This window comes from Sciurus carolinensis, chromosome 15, assembly GCF_902686445.1.
Source record: "Sciurus carolinensis chromosome 15, mSciCar1.2, whole genome shotgun sequence".
Lineage (NCBI taxonomy): Eukaryota > Metazoa > Chordata > Mammalia > Rodentia > Sciuridae > Sciurus > Sciurus carolinensis.
Genome location: NC_062227.1, coordinates 82867389 through 82893782, shown reverse-complemented (window position 1 = coordinate 82893782; position 26394 = coordinate 82867389). Strand labels below are relative to the sequence as shown.

The 26394-nt window shown below is 53.4% G+C and overlaps 1 protein-coding gene across 1 annotated transcript in view; it reads left to right on the top strand.

Moving 5' to 3' along the window:
• Nucleotides 1-25426, top strand: part of Pard6g (par-6 family cell polarity regulator gamma) — a 55664-nt gene extending 30238 nt beyond the window's left edge. Inside the window, exon 3 of the mRNA XM_047526013.1 lies at nucleotides 22835-25426. Within this exon, the coding sequence (XP_047381969.1) occupies nucleotides 22835-23691 (857 nt within the window). The 3' untranslated portion in view covers nucleotides 23692-25426. The remainder of the gene's footprint in view (nucleotides 1-22834) is intronic.
• Nucleotides 25427-26394: the final 968 nt, after the last annotated feature.

Here is a 26394-nt window from a genome sequence, read left to right as displayed (position 1 = left end):
TCTTGCACAGCAGTTTCTTTTCCTGTTTTTGCCCTTATCTCCGTACTTTCCACCTCCCTGCTGGAAAGGGGCCACTGTGGAGGTCACCATCTGCAGCACGTGCCACCTGTCCCTGGTTCTCATCCACCCAAGCCATCCTGTCGCACTGGTGAGCACAGAGGTGAGAGGTGAGGACTCCATTCATGTGGAGTGTGTACTCCTGCCTTGTTTGTGGGTCCTTGTGCTGGGTGTGTCCACCTGGCCTTGCCAGGCTTCAGCATTCCCACCACAACACTCGGAAAAGTGGGAATGCAAAGGAGAGCATTAAACATACTACTAATAAACAGTAGTTACTTTTTATAATGGCAAAATGTACATACCACAATGAGCCCTGTTAGCCATTTCAGGTACTTTCAGTGGTGTTAAGCACATCCACACTGCAGCTGTCACCACCACCAAGCTCCGGTCTTCTCAGTGTTCCCAAACTCCAGAAAGTAGCTCCATGCCTGTAGGAACTGATTTCTATAAAACATCCACAGGGTGTTTTTATTACTGGTGTCCAGCCTTGTCAGATGTTTCAAATCAAAGGTGAGGGATTACACTCCTCCAAAAGACAGATCACTTGAGGAATGACTTCTCTAGCTAAGGAGGCACCAACTCTTGGAGAGACACCAGGGCTTCCTGGCTGCTGTGGCTTCTTCTTTCCTGCTCACTCCTGGCTCCTGTGGGAGGGAAGGGCAAGCGTTGGAAGCAAAGCACCTGGGATGTGACTAGTCAGCAGCCTGCATTATGCTTGTGGCCATGCTGCTTGCAGGCTCCTGTCTGTACTTTCCACCTCCCCTCCTGGAAAGGGGCCACTGTGGAGGTCACCATCTGCAGCACGTGTCACCTGTGCTTGACCTTTCTAAACCCCTGAAAACACTGCCTGGGCAGTAGGTTCCAGGCTTGGGCAGTGTTTCTTTGGAGGGCCCTAGAAAACTGCAGCACTAGTCCTTCCAACCCAGAAAGAGCCACAAGGCCTTCCTTCCAAGCCCTCTTCTCTGCCTCCCAGGAAGTAAAGGGAAGCAGGACAGCCCCGGCCCAGGCACAGTGCAGGAAGTGTCTGGCCCAGGGCTTGGAGGGTGGGGTGCTGCAGGGCAGGAATACTCATCTCCAAGCTAGAGCACTGGTCTCCCTCCTTGGCTACCCTTCCAGCTTCTCTGGCTTTCTGCACCTCGTGTGAGGAGCCGTGGGCTCTGATGGTCTTTCCTGGGTATCAGGGGATCTGCCCTCCCACCCCACCTTGGCTCCATCTGGGTGATGGGCTTCAGGGAGGGCAAGCCCTGTTGAGGCCTCACCTTGGGGCTTCTATGCAGATCTGCTTCCAAACGACAGCTGAACCAAGGCCTCCCCGAGCTAGAGGCCTACCAACAGCCTCAGTGGGGACATCAGGCTCTCAGACACCCAAAGAGCCTTGGGTGTTGATACCCTGGCTCTCTGGAATGAGCAGAGGGTCCCTCAGGGTAAGCCTCTTCTGTGGGATGCACTGCCTCCGCCTGGCAACCCCACCACCTTACAGGATTTCCAATGATTCCTTAGAGATTCAGTGGGACTGTTCTTGTGGTTAACAATGACCTTCTTGCACCATGAATCCCATATTTTTGATGTTCTGGGTGGGGTTGATACCTGTGACCACATTTTTTTTTTTTTTTTTTTTTTTTTGCGGTGTTGGGGATTGAACCCAGGGCCTTGTGCTTGCAAGGCGAGCACTCTACCCACTGAGCTACATCCCCAGCCCTGTGACCACTTTTAATCAGGAGGCTGGTGGTGCTTGACTGGAGCAGTTCTTCCTGACCCCACGGCTTCCCCAGCAGACGCTCTACCACCTTTGTCAGTTGTGCATGCCTAGACGTGTACTTAACAAACACCAAGTCTGCTGCTCTGTTGGGATCAGAAGTGTGGAGCTAAAGAAATCCAAAAGTTGTCTCGTTTGCCAGGCCGTCTGAGCCCTGACCTCTAGCAGATGCGTTCATATTGCTCATAAGCATTTGTAAACCTGGTTTTCCTTTTCTTTTTTCTCTATTTGTGGTACTAGGATTGAACCCAGATGTGGTCTTCCACTGAGCTACACCCCTAGCCCTTTTTATTTTTTGAGTCAGTGTCTCACCAAGTCGCTCATGAACTTGGAATCTTCCTGCCTCAACCTCCTGAGTTGTGGGTCATGGTGTGGCCACCCCACTTGGCTGGACTTGGAGGACATGAGTGGTGTAAGTGCCTGTCGAACCAGTTACTCGAGAGCCCGAGTCTGAGTCCCTGAAGTGCCGTTGTAGTGGGAGACCTGTGTCCGCGTGTCAGCACCCCAGAAGCTCACGTGGAGGCTGTGGGATGAGCTGCTGTGTAGACCCAGGTGTTCCCTGTAAGAGGTTCTTTTGCTGGTTTTTCTATGGGTCAGTGGAGCCCAGAGAACTGCGAGGAATGGAGGGAAGACAGACAGCTGCGGGAGACCCTTGTGACCAAGGGACAATATAGATCCATGCCCACAGCAGTATTTGCATAAATAGACTCTGGAACAATCCATAAGCCAGGGAAAGTCAGCCTCGGTGGTAGCTGTGGAGTCTTTGGATTCCAGTGGTTTGGGGCTCCCTTGAGATGACAAATGCACTCTGGAATCTGAGGTGCTCAGTGTTGCCAATCTCTGAAGGCCTTTGCACTATGGTTAAAGCAAGGGCCTCCAGCAGGTAAATCAGCACTGCAGAGAGTCTCGACTTAGTGTTCCTGTGGTACTGAGAGGTCCTCACCCAGCCCTGTTCCTGGGAGAGCCCACTCTGACAGGACTGAGGGCACCTCTGGGGACATGCTGGGAGCTGGTTCTCAGGGCTGTGAGCCAGGCAGGGAGGCCCACCCTGAGGACTCAGTCTGGAACTGAGGGTGACTGCCAGACCCTGGGCTTCCACCATGCTGCTGAATAAGCAGCCCTCTTGGTGGGCTCAGGAGAGGGACATTCTGCTACTGGCCTCACATTTTGTACTGGCCTCACAAAGGGCGACAGAAGCACCTGCCAGTGATCTCCACGCACAAGGCCCGCATGTTTGTCTTAGACTGCACCTACCATGTGGAGCCCACAGCTGAGAACCTCACTGATGCCCCGGTCTTCTGCAGGGCTCCTAAAGTCTCGGCTGGTGACTTAGCACAGCAACGAGAATTGCTGAAGTAGCCTGCCCTAAGTACAGGCTTTCCTGCCAACAGTTATTTTTGGTTATTTCAATTACAGTTGTGCTCTCTGGTAACTACTGCAGTGGTGCATAAGTGCAGGCTGAATCACAGTGGACCCTCAGAGCCAGCTCTGGGGTGGGAGGACACGTGGACGGCCCCTGGAAGGGGCCTGCCCAGAGTCTGGGAGGGACAGGCAGCTGGGCAAGGCAGGTGGTGCCCAGCAGCTATTCCTCCAGCATACCTGAGGCCATTGTGTTCTGGGGCATGGTGGGGTCATCTCCAGAGGTGAGGAGCTGTGGGGTACTTGCCACCCCGGCTCTCCTGCAGCCCAGAGTGGCTGGCGAGGCCTTGCCCTCCTCTGCCATGTTCCCTCTCAGGAATTCTGGGTTTTTCCTTTTTCATTCAAGGATGAGGGGGTAAGAGACAGCGATTCTTCCTCTAGCCAGATGGGAGTCAAGAAAGGCTGAGGGTCCCTCTCCTGGTTCACACCCAGGAAGGGTGAAGGGGCATGGACAGTGGAACTCATGGCCATTTGCCATTTGGTGCCTAGAACAGGAATTTTGGCAGGAAGGGGTGGCAAGAGGAGGTGCCAGACTCCTTGTATCTGCATTACAAAATGTGCTTGTTGAGGAAGCACGGTCTGTGTTCCCAAGGACCCCCTGGGGTTTCCTCTGTGACCCCAAGTCCCTGGCACCCCACACAGGGGACTGCACCTTGCACTCCCTTTGTGACTGCAGCAGAGCCGGGAGGGACGGGAACTGCAGCGAGTGTGACCTGCTGCCCAGGGCATCTCCCTGCTGCAAGCACTTTCAGGTGAGCTGACTTTTTGAGAGGGCTTTCCCACCCTCTGGCCCTCAGAACCACCAGGTTCTGCTCACTGGGTTAGCCTAGCCCTCGCGCTGCACACCCAGGGAATGAGTCTTGCTCTATAGCTCCACAGCCGCATGGCCTTGGACAAGTCATCCTGGCTCCCTGGGCCTAGGTTTCCCAAATAGGTTGAACATTGGCCAGGGAGGGTCAACTCTCGGCAACCTCTCAGAACAGATCCTGGGCGTCAGCGATTCTGAGCATACAGAAGAAGTCAGAGGGTGTGTGTGTACAGGAAGGGCGTGGAGAAGGCGGGTCTGGGGGTTCCTGCTCAGCACCAATGAAGGGACCAGTCAGTCCTTCCACTATTCCTAGGGGTGATCAGCTAGCCACCAAGGCCACCTCCAGCATGCTGCATGTCCTTCTCACAGAAGCATATGGCAGATTAGGCCCACGGTACATGGAGATCACACAGCATCCTTGGGGGAGACCAATTCCATCCATTCAGAAGCAAAATTTTAAAACCAGTGAAGCCAGTGTCCCACAGTACAATTTTCACAGTAAGAAGCTTGTTGTCCTGGGCTGCTGTCGGCTCACCAGGTTGGAGCAGGACATGCACCTTGAAGGTCAGAGACCTTGGAGCAGGCAGAGCCACATCCTTGGGAAGAAGACCCCAGCTTCAGGCCAGCAGAGGAACAGCATGATGCCTCCACAATTTCTTAAGGCACTTCTAAACACCAGAATGAGAAGATGGTGGTCAAGATGCAGATTTGGAGGTCTGAGTAAAATTTTATGTACTTTTAAAACAGTGGGAGACACAGCAACTACAGCCAGAATGCTGTCAGCCTGTGGTTAGAGACAGCAGCAGTAGATCAGTGTGCATGCACACCTGGAGTGTGGGCGTGCAGGGCTGTGGGTGCATGTGTGCTCACGTGTTTGATGTGTGTGTGAGCTTGTCCCACTGTGCCCAAGGTCCTTGGTCCTGTGCCTGGGATAAGTTCACTTCAGGGTGATACCACATTGAGGCAACTTAGGCTCCAAGTATAAATAGAAAACAAAGATCATGAAAGTTAATTTACTTTAATTAAAACTGATTTTACAATCACTTCTCGGTATATCACAAGCTGTCACCTTTGTCGGCCACTCAGCGAGCTTGTGAGAGAAAGCTGCTCCTGCGCGTCGGTCACCCACACACCCTCCTCAGTCAGGCTCTGGCGTTTGGTGCCTGCTGAGGTGCCCAGCAGAGCTCAGGTGTGCCTGGCATGTGGGTGTCCTGCACTGTGCTTTTCTAATATGCCAAAAGGACATGTTAGAACAGGCGTCTTCGAACAGCAGCAGGAGCTGGAGCCACAGCTGAGCTGCAGGCAGGTGTGGCCTGGCAAGTGCCACTGTGTGTGTGCCCACTTTAGTCCTCAGCACACGCCCCGCTCCTGCCACAGCTGCCTGCTCTGTCTCCAGCTCAGAGTACCTGCGAGTGGCCCAGGGGACATGTCCAAACACTGTCTGAATTCATCTTCTCAGCTTCTGTGTTCTCACCAGCAGCCTGCGCCTCTATCTACTGCTCCACTGGCAGGCTGTCATGTGATTGGATCTCGGAGGGATGCTGACCACCAGCTCATGCACCTTTGAGGCTCTGGGACTGCATCTCCCTTGTAAGGAGAGCCTCGTGTGGATGCCACGGGCAAGAGATGAAACCTGTGGGGTTGGGCAGATGCTGTTCTCTCAGGCCTGCATTTTGTCCCTCCTGCCCAGTGACAGGAGCCAAGAACTGATTGCTTTTGACCTGGTAGCAGAGTCTGGATTTCTGTCAGCTCCTCCTTTGGTTTCCTGTAGCTTCTTTCTGCCTCATATGAAAAGAAGATGTTTTACTTGTCAGTTGCATATCAAAGGTACAATTGCCATGAATGAAATGATATTGGCAAATTACTGAGAGTGTCTGAGAGGTTCTGCTTTTACCCACAATAAATGATGAACAGGTTCCTTTTGCCACCTTCCTCTTGCCCTGGGCTGAAGGCAAAGGCAGACTGGGCTTCAGGTCACCCTGGTGACCACACCTCCCTCTGCAGAGCCATGGGATGCTGTGCAGAGCCAGGTTCCACAGTCTCTAGTGACGGAAAACCCTCATTGATAACAAAAATAGAGGCCAAAATGTACAACAAGGGTCAGTTTGTATAAGACTTGTGGTATCTGATCGTGTATGTGACCAGCCAGGACAGCTGAGCCAGGCTCTTGAGCAGAGTCTATCCTGGGACTCAGGCCAGCACACAGCACAGTTGGTATGGCTCCCAGGGCAACTCTGGCTGCACACCTGCAAGGTCCTCATCCTGGGGAAGGCAGAAGGCTTCCCAGTTAAGTCCCCACATCCCAGATGTTGGACATGTTTAAACAAATTGAAAAAAAAATGTACCACTTACTATGACTTTTGAAAGAAATACTATCTTTAGTGTTCTATTCTTTTGAGATGAGTATAGGGTGAGTGCTGGAACATGAGAACAATAAGCTCACGTTAAGATATTCAACCTGTTTTCACGTACCTGTGTCAATTTTGTTGCAATATCCACAGAACTGCAAACCTGGAACTTAGTGGGCTAAAGCTGGAGTTTAGGGGGTGTCCTGGGACAGAGCAGGCATGCTGGCACCCCTCAGGTGGTATGGTGGAGGCAGAAACTGGCAGACTATTTCCTTAATGTTGACTTCAGTCTGATATGAGGAAGAATGTGGGCTGCGGGCAGAGGGAAGACATCTCTCACAGGGGTCTGAGTCTGCAGCAACTAGGGACACCCCTTGCTGGGAAGGCCGCATCCTAAAGCCAGCAGACCCGGGCACCCACCTCTCCTGGTTGTCAGTGCGTTCAGTCGCACAGCCACCACCACACAGAGCATCCTGAGACCCCACAGTGGGGATGCCTCCCCATCACTGGCCACCGGCTGAGCTCCCCTGCTGAACCCCCATGTAAGAGCAGTCATGTGGCATGTGGCCTGCACCAGCTCCCTGCATCTGCTCCTGTACAGATGGACATGTGCTGTGCACCCTCAGCTTGGTGGCTTCTGCAGAAGTTAGGCAAGGTGCTGCCTGGGACAGCTCCAAGTCTTGCTTCACCCCGGAAACCCTGTGTCACTTCTTGTTTCCTGCCCTGAATGGAGGAGCCAGGGCCCACACCTACCTGCCTTGCTGCTGCTGGGGCCACCTCCTGCCAGGAGGGGATCACCTGGGGCAGGTTATTAGCGTCATTTGCTTGGAAGGCAAAAGGGACCAGGAAAAGTGGGTGCTCAGTACTAACATGGTATAAGGAAAGGCCTCTTGCAGGAGCCAAAGTGCTTTGCGGGGACACACACACACACACACACACCACACACGGGACATCAGCATGTCAACCCACGGCGTCCACACACGTGGCTTCATGTCTACCCTAAATCCCTGGGGGAGGGAGTTGAGGTTTCATTTAAAGGGTCAATCTATTAAGTGCTCTCCCTTCTTTGCTGATTGAAAGTTGTGTAGGAGTCTTCACGGCTGGTTCTCTGTGGCACTTCTGAGATCTGGGAGCCACCAGGGCAGAAGCCAAGGAAGGTACGCAGGCGTCGAGGGCCTCGGCCTCAGAGTGAGCCAGCCCGGATGCACCCGGGGCCAGGGTGCACCCTGTCCTGCGTCCAGGAAGCAGAGTTGTGTGCGGTAGAGAGGTGCTTTGCTCCTGCTGCCTGTGCCTGGCAATGCTCTTTCTGCGCATGAGCCTGGCTTCTTGTTCTGACATCTCTTCCTTCCCTCTGTCTCTCCTCTTCCTTGATTTCCCTGCAGAAGCTTAATTCAGACTGAAAGTTTTCTCTGCAGGAGCCTTCCTGTTTCCTGAGGTGCGTGTCTAAGGGTCCACTTGCAAGTGAATAGGCAGAAACACCTCCCTCCACAGAGCAGCAGTTGGAGCCTGGAGGGCAAGGAGGCTTCAGGAGTCTTGGGGCTGGTAGCTTTAGCCTCATGTCCAGCCTGGCACCCAGAACTGAAAAATAAAACCATAGCATTGGTTTAGAAGGTCTCCAGAAACACTCCATGCATAAGACATGATTTTTTAAAGAATAAATCTGAATTTTGATATGCCCTATGAATAACTCCGTGGAGAGCTGAGGCTGCTCTCTCTGCCACAGTTACTTGCAGGTGACTGAAGAAGTGTTGGATTAGCACCTTTTGTTGCCCTGTGAAAGCTATTTTTGTTCAGTTTTGTGTTTGTTTTCAAAATACACTAGCCAAAAGCACTACCTTAAAGTGAGACCTATTTGAACTACGTGGAAGTTAATTCAGCTGGGTTGTTGCAATGTGTAGGTCGATTCCCAGCTGTCAGCAGGCACAGGGATGCTTGTTCTGCACCTGTGGAAGCTGTTACTTCCCCGTGATCTGCAGCATCTCCCTTGGGCTTAGGATCCCTCCTTGGGGCAGTCCTGCTACATGCATCCTGTGCATGCCTGAGAAGTGTCGGTAGGATCAGCTGCTCATCAGAGGTAGCCCATGACTGTAGACAGGAAGGCTGGGAGCAGCCAGGAACCAGGCAGACCCGATGGGCCCTTCCAGCTGGCTGCTTTCCTGCCTCCAGCCTCAGTTTCCCAACCCCAGCAGTTCCATGTGGAACTGTGGTGTCTAGACTCCACAGGGGTGTGCAGCAGGAACCTGGTAGATATGCAGTCCTGGTCTGCCAGGTGACTGCTTCTCTCTGCCCTGCTCAGTGCCTGCTGCAGAGGTAAGCAGAGGGGACAAGAGCAGACCCCTCCTGAGTAGCAAGGGTACCAGCTGGGGTCTGGCCCTTGGGAGGACACAGGGGCAAGAGAGCCAGCTCTAACAGCCTTGGGTGTTGAGCAGGAACCCAGATGAGCATTAAGCCTTGCAACTTTGCCTACTTCCTGCCAGGGCTGGTTCTCAGCCACCTTCTTAGGTGGATTTTGGGATCATAAAGAGCCCTCCTTTGCTCAGTGCATGCATGAGGCAGGGGTGCTCCTTTGGCACTGCTGACACTCAGTTGGGTAATTCTGGGGTGTTGCGTGCAATGTAGACTATTGATCAGCACCCCTGGCCACCACCAGGTAGAGGCCAGCTGTGTCTGCCCAGCCACTTGTGACAGGAACTACATGTCCCCTGGGACTGGAGCCCAGGTGAGTGGTGGCTGCCGGTGTCATGGTTAGGGTTGGGCTTAGGGTTGGGAAGATGGGCCTGGGCCTGCAGGATCTGGCCTGCCCCTCAGCTGGTGTGAGGATGATGTAATGGCACACAGTCTAGGAAAGGCCAGGCTGGGTCTCAGGAGTAGGAGTGCCAAGGTCACTAGAGGTGCTGGGTCACCCACTTCCTACAGAGATGAGAGTCTCTGTGGCTCCAGGCAGCCCATTACTCGAATCTGGGCAGACATGGGAACATTTGAAAATGAAATTGCCCTCTCAGAAATAGTCAGGGCCACAGAGCCTGGTGGGATTGGCCTGGGGGCCCCCGCAGTGCCTGGAGTGCGAGTGTGGACCAGGTTCCCCGTGTGGGTGCTGTGTGGCAGCGCTTGCTCCTCCCGCTGCATGTCCCTGCCTGCCAGCAGCTGTTGCCACCCCTACCAGCCCTGCTGTGCCAGCAGGAACTCCCCAAGCAGGACCTCAGGTAAGCAGGGCTGTGCACATGCACGTCACAGCGGCAGTTCTGCAGTAGGCAGCCAGCTCAACCAGGCCAGGCCAGTAGGCTGGCCTCTGTCACAGTCAGGCCTCCCGCCCTCTCTGTGGAGCGTTTACCTCCCTGCTGCTCTCTGCAGACACTGAATGTCATTGCTGCCAGAGGCACCTTGAGGTGCTCTGTCAGGATGGCATCCCTGGACAGAGACAGGCCCAGCTGTAGCAGCTCTCAGGAGCCAAGTGCGTACCTACTGCCAGAAGGCAACTCCATTTTGGGGCCAGACAGCACACCACCTGAGCCTTCGCACACCTCCAGGTGTTCTTGGACCATTTCATTCCCAATCAGAATGTGAACAACTGGTGGACCACCTGGTCACTGCGCTGTCCTATCCCATGAGGAGTTGAACAGCAGGCAGCTTGAGCCCTGTCCTCTTGCAGGTCTACCCAGAGGCAGAGGGGGTCCCAAGCCAGCCCTCCATGTGTGGTTCGCAGGAAGGGGCAGTGGTAGGTCTTGGGAACCTCTTCAGCCCTTCTGCTGGCTCAGGACAGTGACCTACTGACGTGGCTGTGTTGCTGTGTGTGGGTGTGTGCTTCCGTTGCCCAGAGTGAGACCTTCCTGCCCAGCCCTAAGCACTGAGGCTGGCCTCAGTGTGACTCACCTGAGTGACTTCAGCTCCTGGGATTACCAAGTGAAAACGTTCCCCTCTAGTTAAAATCTAAAAAGAGAGAGAGAGAGATGATCACAGTCACTTTTGGGTCCTTCCTTTGGAGGTGCAGTGGGCCATACCACTTGAGCTGGCCAGGCACCATGCCCCCTTCCTGGCAGTACCCAGGGGAGGCTTGAGAGGGAGCAGCAAGTTCCCCTTGGTACTTCCTGACCAGCTCCCCTCCTTCTCTCCATACCACTGCAAAAATGTATGAAACAAGGACTTGCCCTCCATAGTTTGCTCTCTCCCTGTGGCTGGACTCTGCTCCACCTGCTTCTCCCTCCCAGCAAGAAGAGCCACAGCCTGAGCCCTCCGAGCTGTTTGGAGTTGGCACAATCCGAGAAGGGCTGCCTGTCGTCCTCCTTCAGCTCTTGGAAAAGACACTCGGAGGCCTGAGCTGCCCTCCCCACTTGCTATGTCCACATCCCTTCAGCATGGCCCCTCTGGGTACCCACCCCACACCTGCCCCTGTTGACAACAGCTGACCCTGTGCTACTGCCCTGCTCCATGGGTGAGATGCTCTCTGACCTTCTGGCGCTATGCTGAAGGACATACCTTCTAACTCCCTGAGGGTCTGCTCCCAGCCCCACACCGACCACAGCACCAGTGCTGGCTCTATGAGGCCATCGTGAGGAGGCCAGGGCTGGAACTGCCTTCCCAAGGTGCTGTGTTCAGGTGCATCCCAGAGCAAAGATGGCCAAAAGACTGGGCAGGAAGACCACATCTCCCCAGAGTAGAAAGCATATGCACATACTTTGAAAGTGACCAGGTTATTTGCCTGACTCCTCCTTCCTGTCCCTTGGGCTGTGCTCTTGCCTCCTCAGCATGCCTCCCTAGCACTGGCATCTGGGTTTGGTGGGTGTCCATGCATCTCCAGGACCCTTGCCTGTCTGCCCTGCCCAGCCTTCTCTCAGCTGTAGCTGCCATGGCTCCGCGCATGCCCACCGTGTGTTGCTGCCCCCACAGGCCCTCAGCCAGCCAACCTGCCCTCCTGCAAAGGCCACCTCCTCCAGGACCACCAGCCTAAGATCATTCAGTGCCTGGCAGGGCATCTGCCCAGTGTGGCTGTGGCTGGTGCGCATGTGGGGTTCTTAGGCATGGGGGGCTGCCTGTGGGATCTCAGAGAGGCTGCCTGAGTCTCATGCTGCTTCTCAGACACCAACCCTGCTTCTAGGAAGAGACTTCTCAGAGACCTGGCGAGAGCCTGCAGAGCTGGAGGGTGGATGTTTGGTAGTGGCCAGGTGCCCACCCACAGGGACAGAGCTGCAAGGAAGTGCTGTGAACAGTGGAGAACAGCTGTGCCCCAGGAAGCAGGAAGCTGGGCAGGGGAGACAGAGCACAGGGCACTGCAGCCAGCGTGGGTCCCAGGTTCTTGTGTTGAATCCCTGTTTCTGCAGGAGTTCAGGAGGCAATGAAGGCCTTGCGAGAAGCCCATGCCACAGGAGAACAAGCTCACCCTATCACACGCTGCCCCACAAGGACATGGCAAGGAGGTTGAAGGTCCTTGGCAGGAGAGCCTGGACCAGCCTGGACACCACCTTTGGTGCCTGGGCCACATGGCTGTGTCTGAGCCTAAGGTGGTGGCCGTGCTGCCTGATGCCAGTGGTGGTTCACACTTTCCACAGCACAATTGCTGGGTGCTGCTGCCTTTGGGGCTCTGTGCTGAGAGCTCTCTGTACAACCAAGTCATCTGGGACACTGCGCTAGACTATAGGGAGCTGGCAGGGTATGGCACACCTCTGCTCTGTTTGGTCCAGTCTGCTTGCCATCCTCTCCCAGTGCTGGGTAGGGAGCCTGGCCTGTGTCGAGCACCCAAGGTCCTTGAAGAGACATGCTGGAGAATTCATGTGCGTGTTTTGTAAAGCATGATGTGCCTTGGGAGAGGGTGGGTCCTAGAGTGTCCTGCTGCGTCCCTTAGTGCAGGAGGCAGGACCTAGTCCCTGCCGTCATCTTGCAGCCCCTCAGTTCCCCTGTCAGGGAAGGTGATGGCTGCAGGGGTGTGAAGACCAAGGAGGAGGTAGGTGGGCAGCTCCCACGGGCCTAAGAGGTCTTCTGATGGGTAAGAAGGCAGAAATAGGTAGGTTTTCTGTTAAATGAGTTCCTTCAAACTGTGACTGTTTTCTAAATGGGGTGTCCCAACGTGGACACCTTCCTTCTGCTAGCAGAAGTCCCTGGCGTCCAGTCATAGACCAGTTCCTTTTGCCCATGATAACCATTTGTCCATGGTTTGTGGGGTACAGGGCTTGGAGAGAACGGGACTGGCCGTAAACTTGCCAGAGTATGAGAGGTAAGAGTGCCAGGCACAGACCCAGGGTTTTCCAGGAGTCTCACAGGGCAACATGGCCCCAAGTGACAGGTGTCACGGCCAGACTCGGAAATGGCAACCAGTTCCCCAGGGCTGACAGGCCTCACACAGTGGGCAGTGGCTCTGGACTTGACCCAGCCAGGGATTTTTTCCTGTACCCTGAGGTCTTTTTGCTGTTGTTGGTGGTGTATGGTGGTGGTTTTGTTTTTGTTTTTTACAGTTCTGGGGATCGAGCCCAGAGCCTTGTGCATGCTCAGCAAGTGCTGTGCCACTGAGGTCGTAAAGCTAAGAACACATGGCACAGTACCTGCTCCTGATCAGGGAACTGAGTCTCCTCTGTCAATTTGGATACCACCCCAGGACTGAGCACAGTGGCTTCCACACAGTAGTAGCTAGGGACTTTGAAAACCCAACAAGGGAGCTGTGCCCATCTCCACATGATCTTCTGTTAGCAGATGGAGGGGTGTCCACATTGGGACACCCCACTCAAAAAAAGAGCCTTGTGTGAAGAAACTCATTTAACAGAAAAGCAGCATCCATTTCTGCCTTCTTGCCCATCCAGGTGTGGTCCCTGGGGTCTGGCCACCCTTCCTGTAACTGACCTTTCCAAGGAGGCCACAACCCAGCCCTTAGTGGCCCTCCATCATTTTTTGTCCGGCATGATGGACATTTTCATGCCAGAGCACCACAGTTCCTAGTATGTATCACACTCACAGGAAGCTGGGAAGCCTGGGGGCTGGGCTGATCTCAGAGTGGGACTTCCTGCATTGGTGGTGGGTGGTCTGTTTTGCATCATGCAGGTTCCAGGTAACTTCTGTTGCTGCCTGGCATTCAGGTGGGACCACTCCCTGAAGGTGGACAGATGCACAGAAGTACTTGGTTTCTGTTTTTATAAGCCAGGCAACAGTTGCCATTGTTGCTTAGAAATACACAGGGATAGGACTTAGGATTAGGCAGTGATTTCTTAAATATAACACCAAAAGCTCAAGCAACAAAAGAAGAAACAGTATCAAAATCAAAACTTATCAAATTTTAAAACTGCTATGTGTCAAAGGACATGATCAAGAAAGTAAAAACACATCTCACAGACTGGAAGAAAACATTTGCAAAGTACATACCTTCTCAGGGACCTGGGTCCAGAGCATGTGAGGATTCCCATATCAGCAATAAAAAGACAGAAAATCCAATTGGAGATGGGCAAAGGACCTGAACAGACATTTGTCCAGAGAAGGTAACAAATGACTAACAAGCACATGGAAAGCTGTTGGACACCACTGGTCATGAGGGAAACAAGTCAAACCAAGGACTGCTATAGTCAGACCAATCGAAACCTGGTTGAAAACATGGAGAGGAACTCAAGGCCACTTGTACTGCTGGAGGGATGTGAAGTGCTACAGCCACTATGGGAAACAACATGGCTGTCCCCGAAAGGCTGAATTGGGACTGGGGCTTGGTCAGTGGTAAGAGCATGTGCTTAGTGTGCGTGCATGGCCCTGGGCTCAGTCTCCAGCACCAACATGGAGTCAAACTTGGACCTTCAAGCTTCAGCACACGTACATCTGTAGCAGCATTATTCATAATGGGAAAAGGCAGAGAGAGCCCAAAGGAGCTTCAGTGGCTGAATGAACAAACGAGGGTGTTATGCACAATTGAGTATTCAACCGTAAAAGGAAATGAAGCCAGGCACAGTGGCCACGCCTACCATCCAGAAACTTGGAGGCTAAGGCAGGAAAATTGCAAATTTGAGACTAGCCTCACCAACTTAGTGAGGCTCTGTCTCAAAATAAAAAATAAAAAGGACTGGGGATATAGCTCAGTGGTAGAGCACCCTGGGTTCAGTCCCTGGTGCCAGGAAAAATGAAGAGAGGAAGGACTTGAATGTGGATTAAGTTCATGGAAACGTTGGGTTGCAGAAGCTCATGGGACTCAGAAAAGCCAGAAGAAGACCCTGTGCTCTGTGATTCCATTAATGCAGTGTCCAGAGCGGGACTCCAGAGACAGCAGACTATGAGAAGCCAGCAGTGGAGAGGAGGGCAATGGGAGGCAAGGGTCCCTTTTGGGTGTGATTAAAAATGTCTAGTAGTTAGATAAAGGCTCCACACCATCCCAAAACCATTGAACTGTGGGCCTTCAAAACAGATAAAATGAGCTGCAGTTGTGGCTCAGTGGTGGAGCACTTGCCTAGCATGTGTGAGGCACTGGGCTCGATCCTCAGCACCACATAAAAAGTAAAAAAATAAATGTATTGTGTCCATCTACAACTAAAAAAAAATCTTAATAGATAAAATGGTGAATTTTATGTTATGTAAATTTTATCTAAAAGAAATTCAAATCAAATGTGCACAAAGAGCCAGTGTGGCTAGTGATGGGGCAGCAGGGTGGTAGGGCCTCCTGCACAGCCTGGAGACAGGTGGACAGACACCAGCTGCCACTCCTTGCTGAGTGAGCTTTCCTGGGAGCTTGTGGGGAGGCCCATGCTGAGGGCTACTTTGCAGGGGTAGCTCGATGGCTGGAGGGGACACCAGAAGGCCAGGGTTGCCTGGGACTGCAGGGCAGCATTTTCTATAGTGAAAGCAGGTGGTTTGGGCTGTTTTTTGTTTGTGTTTGTTTTGGTTTTGTGGTGCTAGGGATGCAGCCCAGGTAACACCTGCTAGGCAAGCGCTCTGCTGCTGAGCTCTACCAGGTCAGGACTTGGGTAGGTATTTTTAATAGAGGAAAATAATGAAGAGGCAGGGCCAGTGCTTCCTGGGAAGACTTGTGCTGTCCTGTCAGCCCCTCTCCTGCTTCTGCTCCATGTCAGGCCAGAACCTGCTCCTGCCTACCTACAGGCCTCCATTATCAAGTGTGCGTGCTGGACCACTGTGCCCAGACACAGGACCCACGGGGAGTTGAGGCCTGGTCACTGCTGGGTTGTTTTCCTGTTGCTTAAAAGTCACAGAAACGACTGCTTGGGTGAAAACTAGGACTTGGTGTGTGGGGAGTTTTCCTCTGTTGGCAGGAAGTCTATTACCAGCTGGGCTCTGGCCTCCTGGAATCTCCAGTGAGGAGAGTGTAATTGGGGAACACAGGGCGGGCGGGCATGGTGCTCTCATCAGTGAGCCTCTGCCCAGCATACTGCATCACAGAGACTGCAGCCTGGTGCTCAGCAGCACTGCCAGCAGGGCCCCAGCAGGGCACCTTGCCCTGCCCACACGCCAGGCACGCATGGGTTGGAGTGAGGGCAGAGAGAGGAGATGAGTCCCTCCGTGTCAGGACGCTGATGCTGCGGGAATCCTGGGGCTTCTATGTGCACACACCTTGTTTTTCAGCATCCGTGGCTGAAAGGTGTTGATGCTTTGTTGTCTTTAGAGCAGGATCTTGTGCCAGCTCATTTCACTCCGTGGCATGGTTCTCCGGCATGCAGCCTGTGCCTGCACTTAGCTGTGGCAGGAGGGCTGGTCCACAGTGGGGGCTTGCTGGGGCTGGAGCAGGTGCATGTAGGCCTGCACCCCACAGCTGCGCCATGTGCAGCATGTCACCTGATGTCCCTGAGAGGATGAGAAGCATGTTCTCTTCCTGCCTCCTCCTCCCGCCTTCCTCTCCTCTTTTAAAACCTTGCTTGTACTAAAGCAGCACCCTCTGCTCCCAAGCAGGGGCTGCACAGTGGGGTGTGCCGTGCCAGAGACCAAGGTCCCATTGCCCACTTGTCTTCATGGCGTTGAAGTTGGGACCTGATCCCAGGAAGGAGATGTGTTCTCTAGGTGGAGAAAAACTGGATCAGCAACCATAGGACAGGTAAGCCAGAGGATCAGAAAGGTCCAGAGTTGGGGCCTTGCCTAATGTTCTGAGCCCTTCTCCAGCCTCTTGCTCCCAAGGGGACCAAGACAGTATCTCCATGCCTCCTTTTCTGCACCCGTCTGGTGCACCCCTGCCGAGCGCTCACAGAATGAAGTGGGAGGTGAGTAGCAGAGCTGGCCTTCTTCCCCCGCTGCTCCTCACTGTGGTGGCTATGGTGAAGGCCACTGGCAAGGCTGGCAGGCAGGCCCCGCAGCAAGCGAGGCTGGCAGGGAGGTGTCCACCTGCCAACTCACATCCTGACCAGAAACCATCTGACAGGGTCACCTGGTGCCGTGACCCCCTGCCCAAAGCCTGGCTTGGACATTGCTTGTGCAGGACAAAGGTCCTGCACTGTTGAGGGACTGGAGTGGCTGTCCCTGAGGCATACACAATACAGCTCCCAAAACTGGAAGTCGTAGCCAGTGCCCATGGGTCTTCTAACCCACATTTGTTTTTGTGGTTGAGGATGAGTAGGGCCCAGCACGCTTCCAAACTGCTGAGATGGACCATATACACTGAGTCCTGATGAAGGGGTCCCATCAGACCTGGGCATTCACCTCAAGGAAATGGCCAGAGATGTCCCCAGGGGCCCACAGCATCACCACTGTGAGATCAGATGGAGTTTGAACACATGTCCAGCAACAAGGGATGAACTAGAGTATTTCCAAGCAGGACAGTACTGGGCCCATACTTCTAACCTTCAGCATGGACAAGAGAAGCCCAAATGTGCCGTGTGGACACACAGACCCCAGCAGGGTTGGCAAGATGGCACAAGCAGGTGCCATTTCCCAATCAAAGAATCATTCCGTCATTTAAAAACCACCTCCAGGAAGAGCCAAGGAGGAGAAGATGGCTACCCCCACAGGCTGCACCATGTGCCCCAGGACAGTCCCACACCCCCTCAGCAGGCCTGGCGAGATGACCACAATGCAGCTCCCACACAGCACAAGGTTGTGTGAGCCTGGAGTCCTGGTGTCTTGCTGGGCACCATGGCACATGCCTATAATCCCAGTGGCTTGGAAGGCTGAGGCAGGAGGATTGTGGTTCAAAACCAGTCTCAGCAAATGAGCAAGGCCCTAAGTAACTCAGCAAGACCCTGTTTCAAAATAAAATATAAATAAGGTCTGGGGAGGGCTAGGGTTGTGGCTCAGTGGTAGAGCACTCACCTAGCATGCATGAGGCCCTGGGTTCAATCCTCAGCACTGCATAAAAATAAAAAATAAAAGTATCGTGATAGGGAGAATCATAGACTTTAGGACAGGAGTCCCCTATTTCTCCCTTGCTAGCAAAGCAATAAATCATCTTTTTTCTTTTGCTCAAAACTGTGTCCCCACTATTAGATTGGCATGTGGAATAAGGACTAAACTTTTGACAATAAATTTGGCACCCTAGATGGGACCTGAGAGCAGCCCTTGCTCCAGCTTTCTTGATCAGGCTTGGCCTTCAAGCGACTCCCTCTTCCATGGTGAGAATACAAGATGACTGGGGAGGTTATTCAGAGCAGACTGCTGAAGAAATTTGGTGATGGTGTGAGTTTGCCTCAAACTGAACCAGAGAGGCGTTCTGTGAAACTGTCTTGCCTGCGTTTAAACTCAAAAACATGGGGAACAATGCAAAAAAGTGAAAGGGCCAAGGAAAAAGCAGCCAGTATTTTGGCTTTTCAATCTAAAGTCATCCAGGATTCAAAGAATGACAGGACCCCTCTCTGGGAACTGCACCTCGAAATAACAACTTAAATATGAAACAAAGAATAAAACTAATGGATATGTGAACATCAAGCCCTGTGGATGAAGTGGGAGAAGGCAACATCAATTCTGCAACATTTTCGTCTTGGGCTGGCCCACAGTTAACTACATGGCCACTTCTAGGTATGAAGTGCAACTTTTCCTGTATTTGCTTGACTTCACCACTGTAATAATGTCTATGAAAAAAAGGAAAGATTCCCAAGCACAAGGCCCTGGGTTCGATCCCCAGCACCACAAAAAAAAAAAAAAAAAAAAAAGGAAAGATTCAATCAAATTTTATTGCTATGATTTTTGAAACATTTTATTCTGATTTTGTTTCAACACCTTCGAAACACACACCTAACAAAAATACTCATGCACCTCTTTTTTCTCCAATAGACCTTTGGATTAAAATTCATGAAATTCATGTGCCAATATTAGGAACACTTCAGTCACTTATTTTGTTTTCAATAGTGATTTTAAAAGGGTTTAAAGTACCAAACCAATTTGTCTGAATGATAATTTTAGAAATATGGATATCAAATAGAGTGGTAGGATCTCTAGGAATCTACCTCCTCTGCATCCCTTTTCTAATGGATTGTTGCTTGTTTTACACGTTGAGATATTAGACCTCACAATTTTTTTTAACTTACTAAGGCAGACCTTCACTGAGGTAAATTACATAACATTTTGATTAAGTTTGAAAAATTAGTTTATACTATTTGTATTTTTAACCAAATGGTTTTTCATATACAAATAAAATTAATATTGCAAAATTTTTAAAAAAAGTATCATGTCCAACTACAACTAAAAAATATATATCAAAAAAAAAAAAAAAAGGACTGGGATGTGCTCAGTGCTTAAGTGTACATTCAGAGAGTTTGGGAATTTTGATTAATGAAGCTCATATGTTGTGGGTGATGTGAGGGGAACAGGGTGCCTTCTGGAGCCACACATGCCCATCCCTGGGTGCTGGGAAAGGGTTTCAGGCAAAACCAGGGCCAGGCCAACTCTTCAGGAGCTTGGAAAGAACCAGAGTCACACACCCCTTTCTCCTTGTGGGGCATCTGCACTTTCCCCCACCAAGCAGCCCACGCTTCTACCTCCTGTCTAGAGACTCCCCTTCCACTGACACAGCTGTCTGCCAGTGGTAGACGTACTCCTCGGTTCAGTACTTCCTTGTTACTCAGGATGAGTCCATGAACCCAGAGCATAGCCCCTCTGAGAGCATCGACACAACACCCAGACGGGCTCAGAACCCATGCCCCAGGCCAGGGCTCAGACCCACATCCCTTACTAGGGCTCAGAACTCACAAGCCAGGGCTCAGACTTGTATTCTTTTCTGGGATTCAGAATGTGCTCCCAGGTCAGGGCTCAGAACCTACACCTTAGGCCCCAGCTCAGAGCCTGCCTGGCTAGTCTGTGCTCAGTGAGAATCACCACGCTTTGAGAACACATGTCCTGTTCCTTGAAAATCCACTGAATACACTTCTGCTGGACTCATCCTTCTCCCTCCATGTCTCCCAAAGGAGCAGTGTAGTCAGGGCATCCAAGTCAAGCCACCCTCTCCAAGAGAGGCATCTGCCAGGGCAGGAGGAGGTGGGTGGGGCAGGCCTGGGGGTCTCAGGGTTTCTGCCCACAGAGTCTTCAGTCTTCTCCCAGGACCCTTGAGTTCTTCAGAGGCAGGGAAGTGTCCTGACACCTAGCCTACCTAACCTTGTGCTTGGTGCAGGCTGCACACAGCACCCACCTCCCCTCTAGGACATTGAGCCCCTGGATGTCCCACCCACAACCAAAACGCATCTGCAGCACTCGTCCTGCAGGTTGACTGCCCCCAGGTGCCTGTTCCTAGCACCTGCGGGCCAGAGTGCCCACACACCCACGTGATGTAGAGGACTGCAGTGGGCGAGGTCCTTGGGTCCAGCAGGGCCCACTTGTAATTGTTCACTTTCATTGTTTTGACTGATACGTCTTGCACTGCAAAGCATGTTATCCCCCAGGTTGACACCTGGGCCCTAAAGAAAATGGCTGGCTTTTCTCTAAAACTCCCCTGTGGCAGTTAAATAAGTCACTGGAGCTGGAAACACAGGATCAAGGCCAGAGGAGTCAGCAGTGGGTCTTAGCCAGCAATAAAAGCCAAAGGTTAGGGGCCTGGATTCATGAGGTCTTAGAGCTTACGAAGGAGGTGACTGTGGTGTAGAGGAGGGACCCTGAGTCTGACCCCTTCCTCCAGCCTCACCCGCCCCCAAGGGGGCCTGAGGAGTGCCACGCCCACCGCATGGTCTCTGGGTGAGCCTTGCCACCATGGGCCAGGGTCTAGCACTACACACGCTTGTCCATTTCCAGGGCACATAAATGGGTACATACCTAAAGGATACCTGGACCATCTACCAACATTAAACTGCATAAGTCCTTTGACCCAGCAAAAAATAGCCTGGGAGTTTGTCCTACAAATACTTGCCTCTCAGTATGGGCAACCCAGTTCAGCAACTCTGTCTTCTCCAGGACAGAACCACGTGCCCAGGGAACAGCACCACTGCGTGCCGCAGCAGGCACATCACTGCTTAGCTCCGTGAGGGGGTTCTGCAGTCCGGGCTTCTCGCTTGCCCTGCTGATTCAGAGACTGAGGCCAAGGCAGACCACAGCAATCACAGGGAGAGGCAGAGAGGGAGGCTCAGTTGACTTGCTCAGTGACCAGGAAGCATGGCCTGGGGCCAAGGCTCCTCCACGCGGCTCAGCGTTGGCTTGTTCAGGGCGACTGATTCTGTGCTGGAGGAGGGTGAGACTTCTGAGAGGCCAGATGCACATCCAGGCCAAGGAGCTACTCTCCTGCAGACCCTGCTCCCTCCGACCTGCCTCAGAGGAGAGGCAGAACCCACCTCCAGGCAGACAAGAACTTTTTAAGACACCAACAAAATGTACCCATTATTTGACTGGGCCCGTAGTAAGGGATGGAGAACACAATGTGTGAGAATAAATTCCATGCGTTAGAGCAAAATCGGATCCTGTGGAGTCTTGAGGACTGGCTTTGGTTTTTGGTAGAACTTGCAAGCCCACAGCCTCTGCTCAGCCCTGGCTGCTCTGCACAGTGCTCCCCTTTCCGAGTGCTGGGGGTCATGGGTCCCTGGCATCTGGGCGTCTGCAGTCCTGGAAGCAGCACTGTGAGGTGGTTTGAGATGTCCGCGTTGCTCAGCTCTTGCGGAGGTGGCGGCGACAGGCTCATGGTGTGTCCCACACAGAAGGGCCTGACTAAGGGAACAAGACCCAGCCACAGGTGGCTGCTGGGAACCTGCCCCCTCTGTGTCCTTGCACCTCCACACACTGGCTGAAGGTGGGCGCCACTCCCCAGGCACAGCCTTGGCAGGGCGGCCTCAGGCGACTTCACCGCCTGGCCACCCAAGGCTGCCACTCTTCTCATGGCCAGCTGCTGCCAGTGGTCTGAGAGCCTCTTCTCAGCCCTGGGTTACGCAACTGAGTGCTTCTTTGTGCACTAGCCTTCGGGAACCTCTAGCAGGTGGGGAGCAGCTGAGGATGGGGTTCGGGTGCTGCAGGCTTCGATTTCTTGCCTCTGGCAAGAAGGCGCTAGTTCTGCTGGTGGCGTGGCGTTGGGAAAACGCTCTTGCCGGCCCCACCGCTGCATCTTGTTCTCCTTGTCTTCCTTTTGTGTTGCCTGACCCACGATGCAGGGCTGCCGTGAGCCAGCTGCCCCTCCGAGTCTGGCCAGATGGGAGTCAGGTCTGAGGAACAGTCGGCTTCTGAAGGGAGGGGCGTGAGGGGCACAGGTCCTGGCCAGGCTTTCACCAGCAAGGATGGAACAGCCCCCCAGCCCACGTAGAGCAGGCCACCACAAGGTACAGACTCCAGGGGACCAGCACAGAGAGCGACCGTGTGTCAGGGGTTCCCTGGGAGGGAGCCCCATCTGGGCCCAGAAGCACCTCTCTTGCAGAGCCTTGTGTCAAAACAAAGTGTGGTGGAAGTTCTCTCTGACACCAGGAGGTGTTCCTCTAGGGTCGCAGCCTCCACCTGGCTACCCCTTTGTCTTTCAACTTTCAGAACCTTTAGACTGAGCCCTCAGCACCCTCTCTGCCTACCGGTTGGTCCACTGACCTGTCTTACTTCGCCTAGCCTTGCACTGGGCAGCCGCAGTCCCATATCTGGCCACATGCACCATGAACGGGCAGAACTGAGTCCTGAAGGCGTCTTCCACTAGGCTGAGCTGCTCGTGGTGCTGAGGTGCAGGGAGGGAGGCCAAGGCGTGGGGCTGTCCTGGGACCCCCGAGGCAGGTGCTGTGTAAGACAGAGTCCAGCCTCTGCCCCGGAAGCCCACGTCCCAGGTCCTGGCCCTGCGCAGGTTCTCATCTGCCCTCAGCACCCCCACCGCTCATTGCTGGGTTTGGTCACCTGTGGGCCAGGTGGGGGATCTCACCTGCACCTGCACTTGACTCAGGTGTGCCTGGGGCCTCAGCTTGGATGTGGCGGGAGTGGTGAAGTGACGCTAAGTCGGCCCGCGCGGCAGTTCTGCCAGGGCTCGGGCACCCAGCAGGGAGTTTAAAGGTGGCAGGGAAAGGGCCGGTCTGCCCAGCAGGCCCTGCCCTGGGCGCTGTGGCTTGAGACTCTACTCCTGCGCTCTGCCAACTACTGGTGTGACGTGCTTCTCACTGTCCCCTCTCTGGGCTGTTTCAGAAGAGGCAGACCACTACAGCTTCGGGGCTGGCACCCTATCCAGGAAGAAGAAGGTGCTGGTGACGCTGAGGGACGAGGGCCCGCGCCGGCGTGCCCACCTCGACATTGGCCTGCCCCACGACTTCCGCCCTGTGTCCTCCATCATCGACGTGGACATCCTCCCCGAGACGCACCGCCGGGTGAGGCTCTACAGGCACGGCTGCGAGAAGCCTCTGGGTTTCTACATCCGCGACGGCACCAGTGTGCGGGTCACCCCCCACGGGCTCGAGAAGGTTCCAGGCATCTTCATTTCCCGCATGGTCCCTGGGGGCCTCGCAGAGAGCACCGGGCTACTGGCAGTGAATGACGAAGTCCTGGAGGTGAACGGGATCGAGGTGGCAGGGAAGACACTGGACCAGGTCACGGACATGATGATCGCCAACAGCCACAACCTCATCGTCACCGTCAAGCCTGCCAACCAGAGGAACAACGTGGTTCGCAGCAGCCGCACGTCCGGGAGCTCCGGCCAGTCCACGGACAGCACCACCAGCCACCACAGCTCGCCAGCCACCCACGTCCTGCAGAACTTCCACCCTGATGAGATGGAGAGTGACGAGGAGGCCGACATCGTCATCGAGGGCACTTTGGAGCCTCAGAATGTCCCCAAGATGCAGGGCACAGCTTCGGGCAGCCTCTCCCGGGCCAACGGCAGCAACCTCACACTCAGGCTGCAGCGGGACCTGGCGCTGCACGGGGCCGGGCGGGAGAGCAACGGCAGCATCCACAGACTTCTCTGCTCCCTGAAGGCAGACCCCCGCCACAGTCTGGTCCTGCCACAGGGCGGGGTGGAAGAGCACGGGCCGGCCATTACTCTCTAGGTCCAGGCTGCGAGGCAAGGCCGCGTGAGCTTGCTGCCTGCCCCACGCAGGGGCTGCGGGAGCTGTGGCCCCGGGAGGCACTGTGATTTCAGACAGAGAACTCCCAGCAGGAAATATGCTGATGATGTGCCACCCAGAACGAGGACCGTCCATGTGACATGGTCCCTTCCTCCTTGGTCACCAGCACAGCCTCTTCTCCGTGTCGACTCTGCACGACATCTATTGAATTTTGTCCAGAACTTAATGGGCATGTGCCCACCCCAGGCCAGGCCCCAGGCAGGTTCCAGTGCCTCTGAAAGTGAAAGATATGAGTGCAGAAATACTTAGTTTTTAAACTTTAAAAATACTTCATTTTTTAAATTAAGCTTTAAAATAACTTCTTCAAATAGTGAATTTCACATTTCTAACTCAGCTCATGCTGCGCGAGGTTTCCGCTGACCTGCACGAGACCACTATAAGAGGACAGAGACCGCATGCCTTGCCAGCCCAGCCGCAGTGTTCGGGCCAGTCCAGAAGCCTGCGGGCACGTGGGAGCCCTGCAGCTGTGGGTTTTGGCATGGCCGTCTCAGAAAACAGGACTGGGGTGGTGCCGAGACAGCCAGGTGCGACTGAAAGCCCCCTGCGCCCAACTCATCCTGGGGTGGTTTTGGGTGTTTCCTGAAGAGGTGGCGCACAGCAAGCCCCAGGCACCAGAGGTGGGGTTATCTGCCTGGCAGTAGCCATTTCTCCCTGTCGGTTGGAGAACACCTGCTGACCTCCGTTCCTACCATGGTGGTCAGCAGCAGGGGTTCTCTTGCTTTTGACCACCAGCAAGTCACATGAACATGATGGTTTTGACAAATATTAAATTCATTGTCACTTTGAACTTTTAGAGGTTTATTCATGTTTGATTCAATTAAATTTTATTTGAAGTGTGTTTTCTGCTTGAATCCAGTGTCAGGGAGAAAATATTACATTTTTGCTTTGAGAACAAACTTTGGCCAAATAAGTCTCGTGCAAACACAGGAAGAGTATTTTCCAGGTTTTCTAGGCGTGAACTTCACTGCTGCTCTCCACGTGGTCCAGCACCACCTGCTGGTCAGTGGCAGGCCAGTCCTGATCCCTGAAGGTCAGAAAGATTTAATGCAGCCCGCTGCCTTTGTCCCGAATTTGTTAAGTGAAAAGAAACTTATTTTCCTTTTGGAAATTATTTTTTGGGCAGAGTAACCTCTACTGAGTAGCTTCCTGCCTGTGTCTGAATTTCTTATTTTGTGCAAGGGGCCGCAACATACCTTCTGAGTACAGGACGGTGCAAGGCACCCGTGGGGGGGCCCCAAGACACTCAGAGCTGCAGCAGGGGAGGTGCTGACCAGGGAGGCATGCCATGGAGCTGAGGGAATGCCCAGGAGGGTCACCAGGACGTGCGTTTTCTCCGGGTCTCTGCTGGTATTAGTGTCTGTGGAATAAATGTGTCCACTACCAAGAAGGGAAGCTGTATTTCTTACCAGGTGTTAAGTTGTTACACACATGAGAATTTGTGTTTTGAAAAGAACAAGGCTTACTCAGCTTCGTGCCTGTGGCTGGTAACTGCAGGCACCGCAGGCTGCTGGGAAGAGCTGTGCAAGTGTATTTTTCTACCCAAGTCTATACTTCTGCAATTTTCTTCTTTAAAAAAAGAAAAGCAACAAAACTTTGTCATTATATATTAAAGTTGTTTTGGTTTTATATATCAGAGAATAAATTTTTTTGCCTTTGAGTTAATGAAATGTGTTACCAGTGTCTCGTGCATGCTGACGGGGGACCGTTGGTGCCGAGGGCTGGCCGTCTGGTCTTTTCACCTACCCTTACACACTCTCTGCGAGTTGGTGCCGTGCTTCCCACTCTACAGAGGAGAACCTGGACTGCACCCAAGGCTCCGGGAGGAGCTTTTCTGAATACTCAGTGGTGCTCTCCATGCACCTGGCTGCAGTTTCACCAGCTCTGTGAGCCTCTCAGGACAGCGGGGGGCTCACAGGGCGTCCTCCACCCAGGGTCTGGCTAAGTCACCACAGGAGGACCCGTAGGGCCGCCCCACAGAGCCGTTCTCTTTCCTGGGTAACTGCTGAGTGTTGTGTGGGAAGACGCCTGGAGAGCATGGGTACCTCACAGTCCTGGTCAACTTAAGGAATTCTTTATTTACTTACATCAGTATAAACTATAGACTCCTGTTTTATTTTGTGGTTATAATCCATTACCTTCATTGTTTGTTTTAATGTCAAAAAGACTGACTAGTGGGTGTCTCCAGGCCCCTGTGTACCTTCACACTTGGTTGCACTATTCTCAGAGTATATTCTGGTCCATCTTACACGCACCTTCTCCCCAGGGAGCACTATTGCAACTAAGGAGAACAGCCATCAGGAGACAGGATGAGGCTGCAGGATGGGTGTACGGGGCAGCCCTTGGCGTTGCATGCAAGAGAGCACCGCAGCATACACATAGAAGTACACGCATGTGCAGGAAGTCGGCCCCAGGCCTTCCCAGGGGCAGCCCTGGAGAATCTCACACACACACACACACACACACACACACACGGGAAGTCGGTCCCAGGCCTTCCCAGGGGCAGCCCTGGAGAATCACAGACACACACACACACACACACACACACAGGAAGTCGGCCCCAGGCCTTCCCAGGGGCAGCCCTGGAGAATCACACACACACACACACACACACACACACACAGGAAG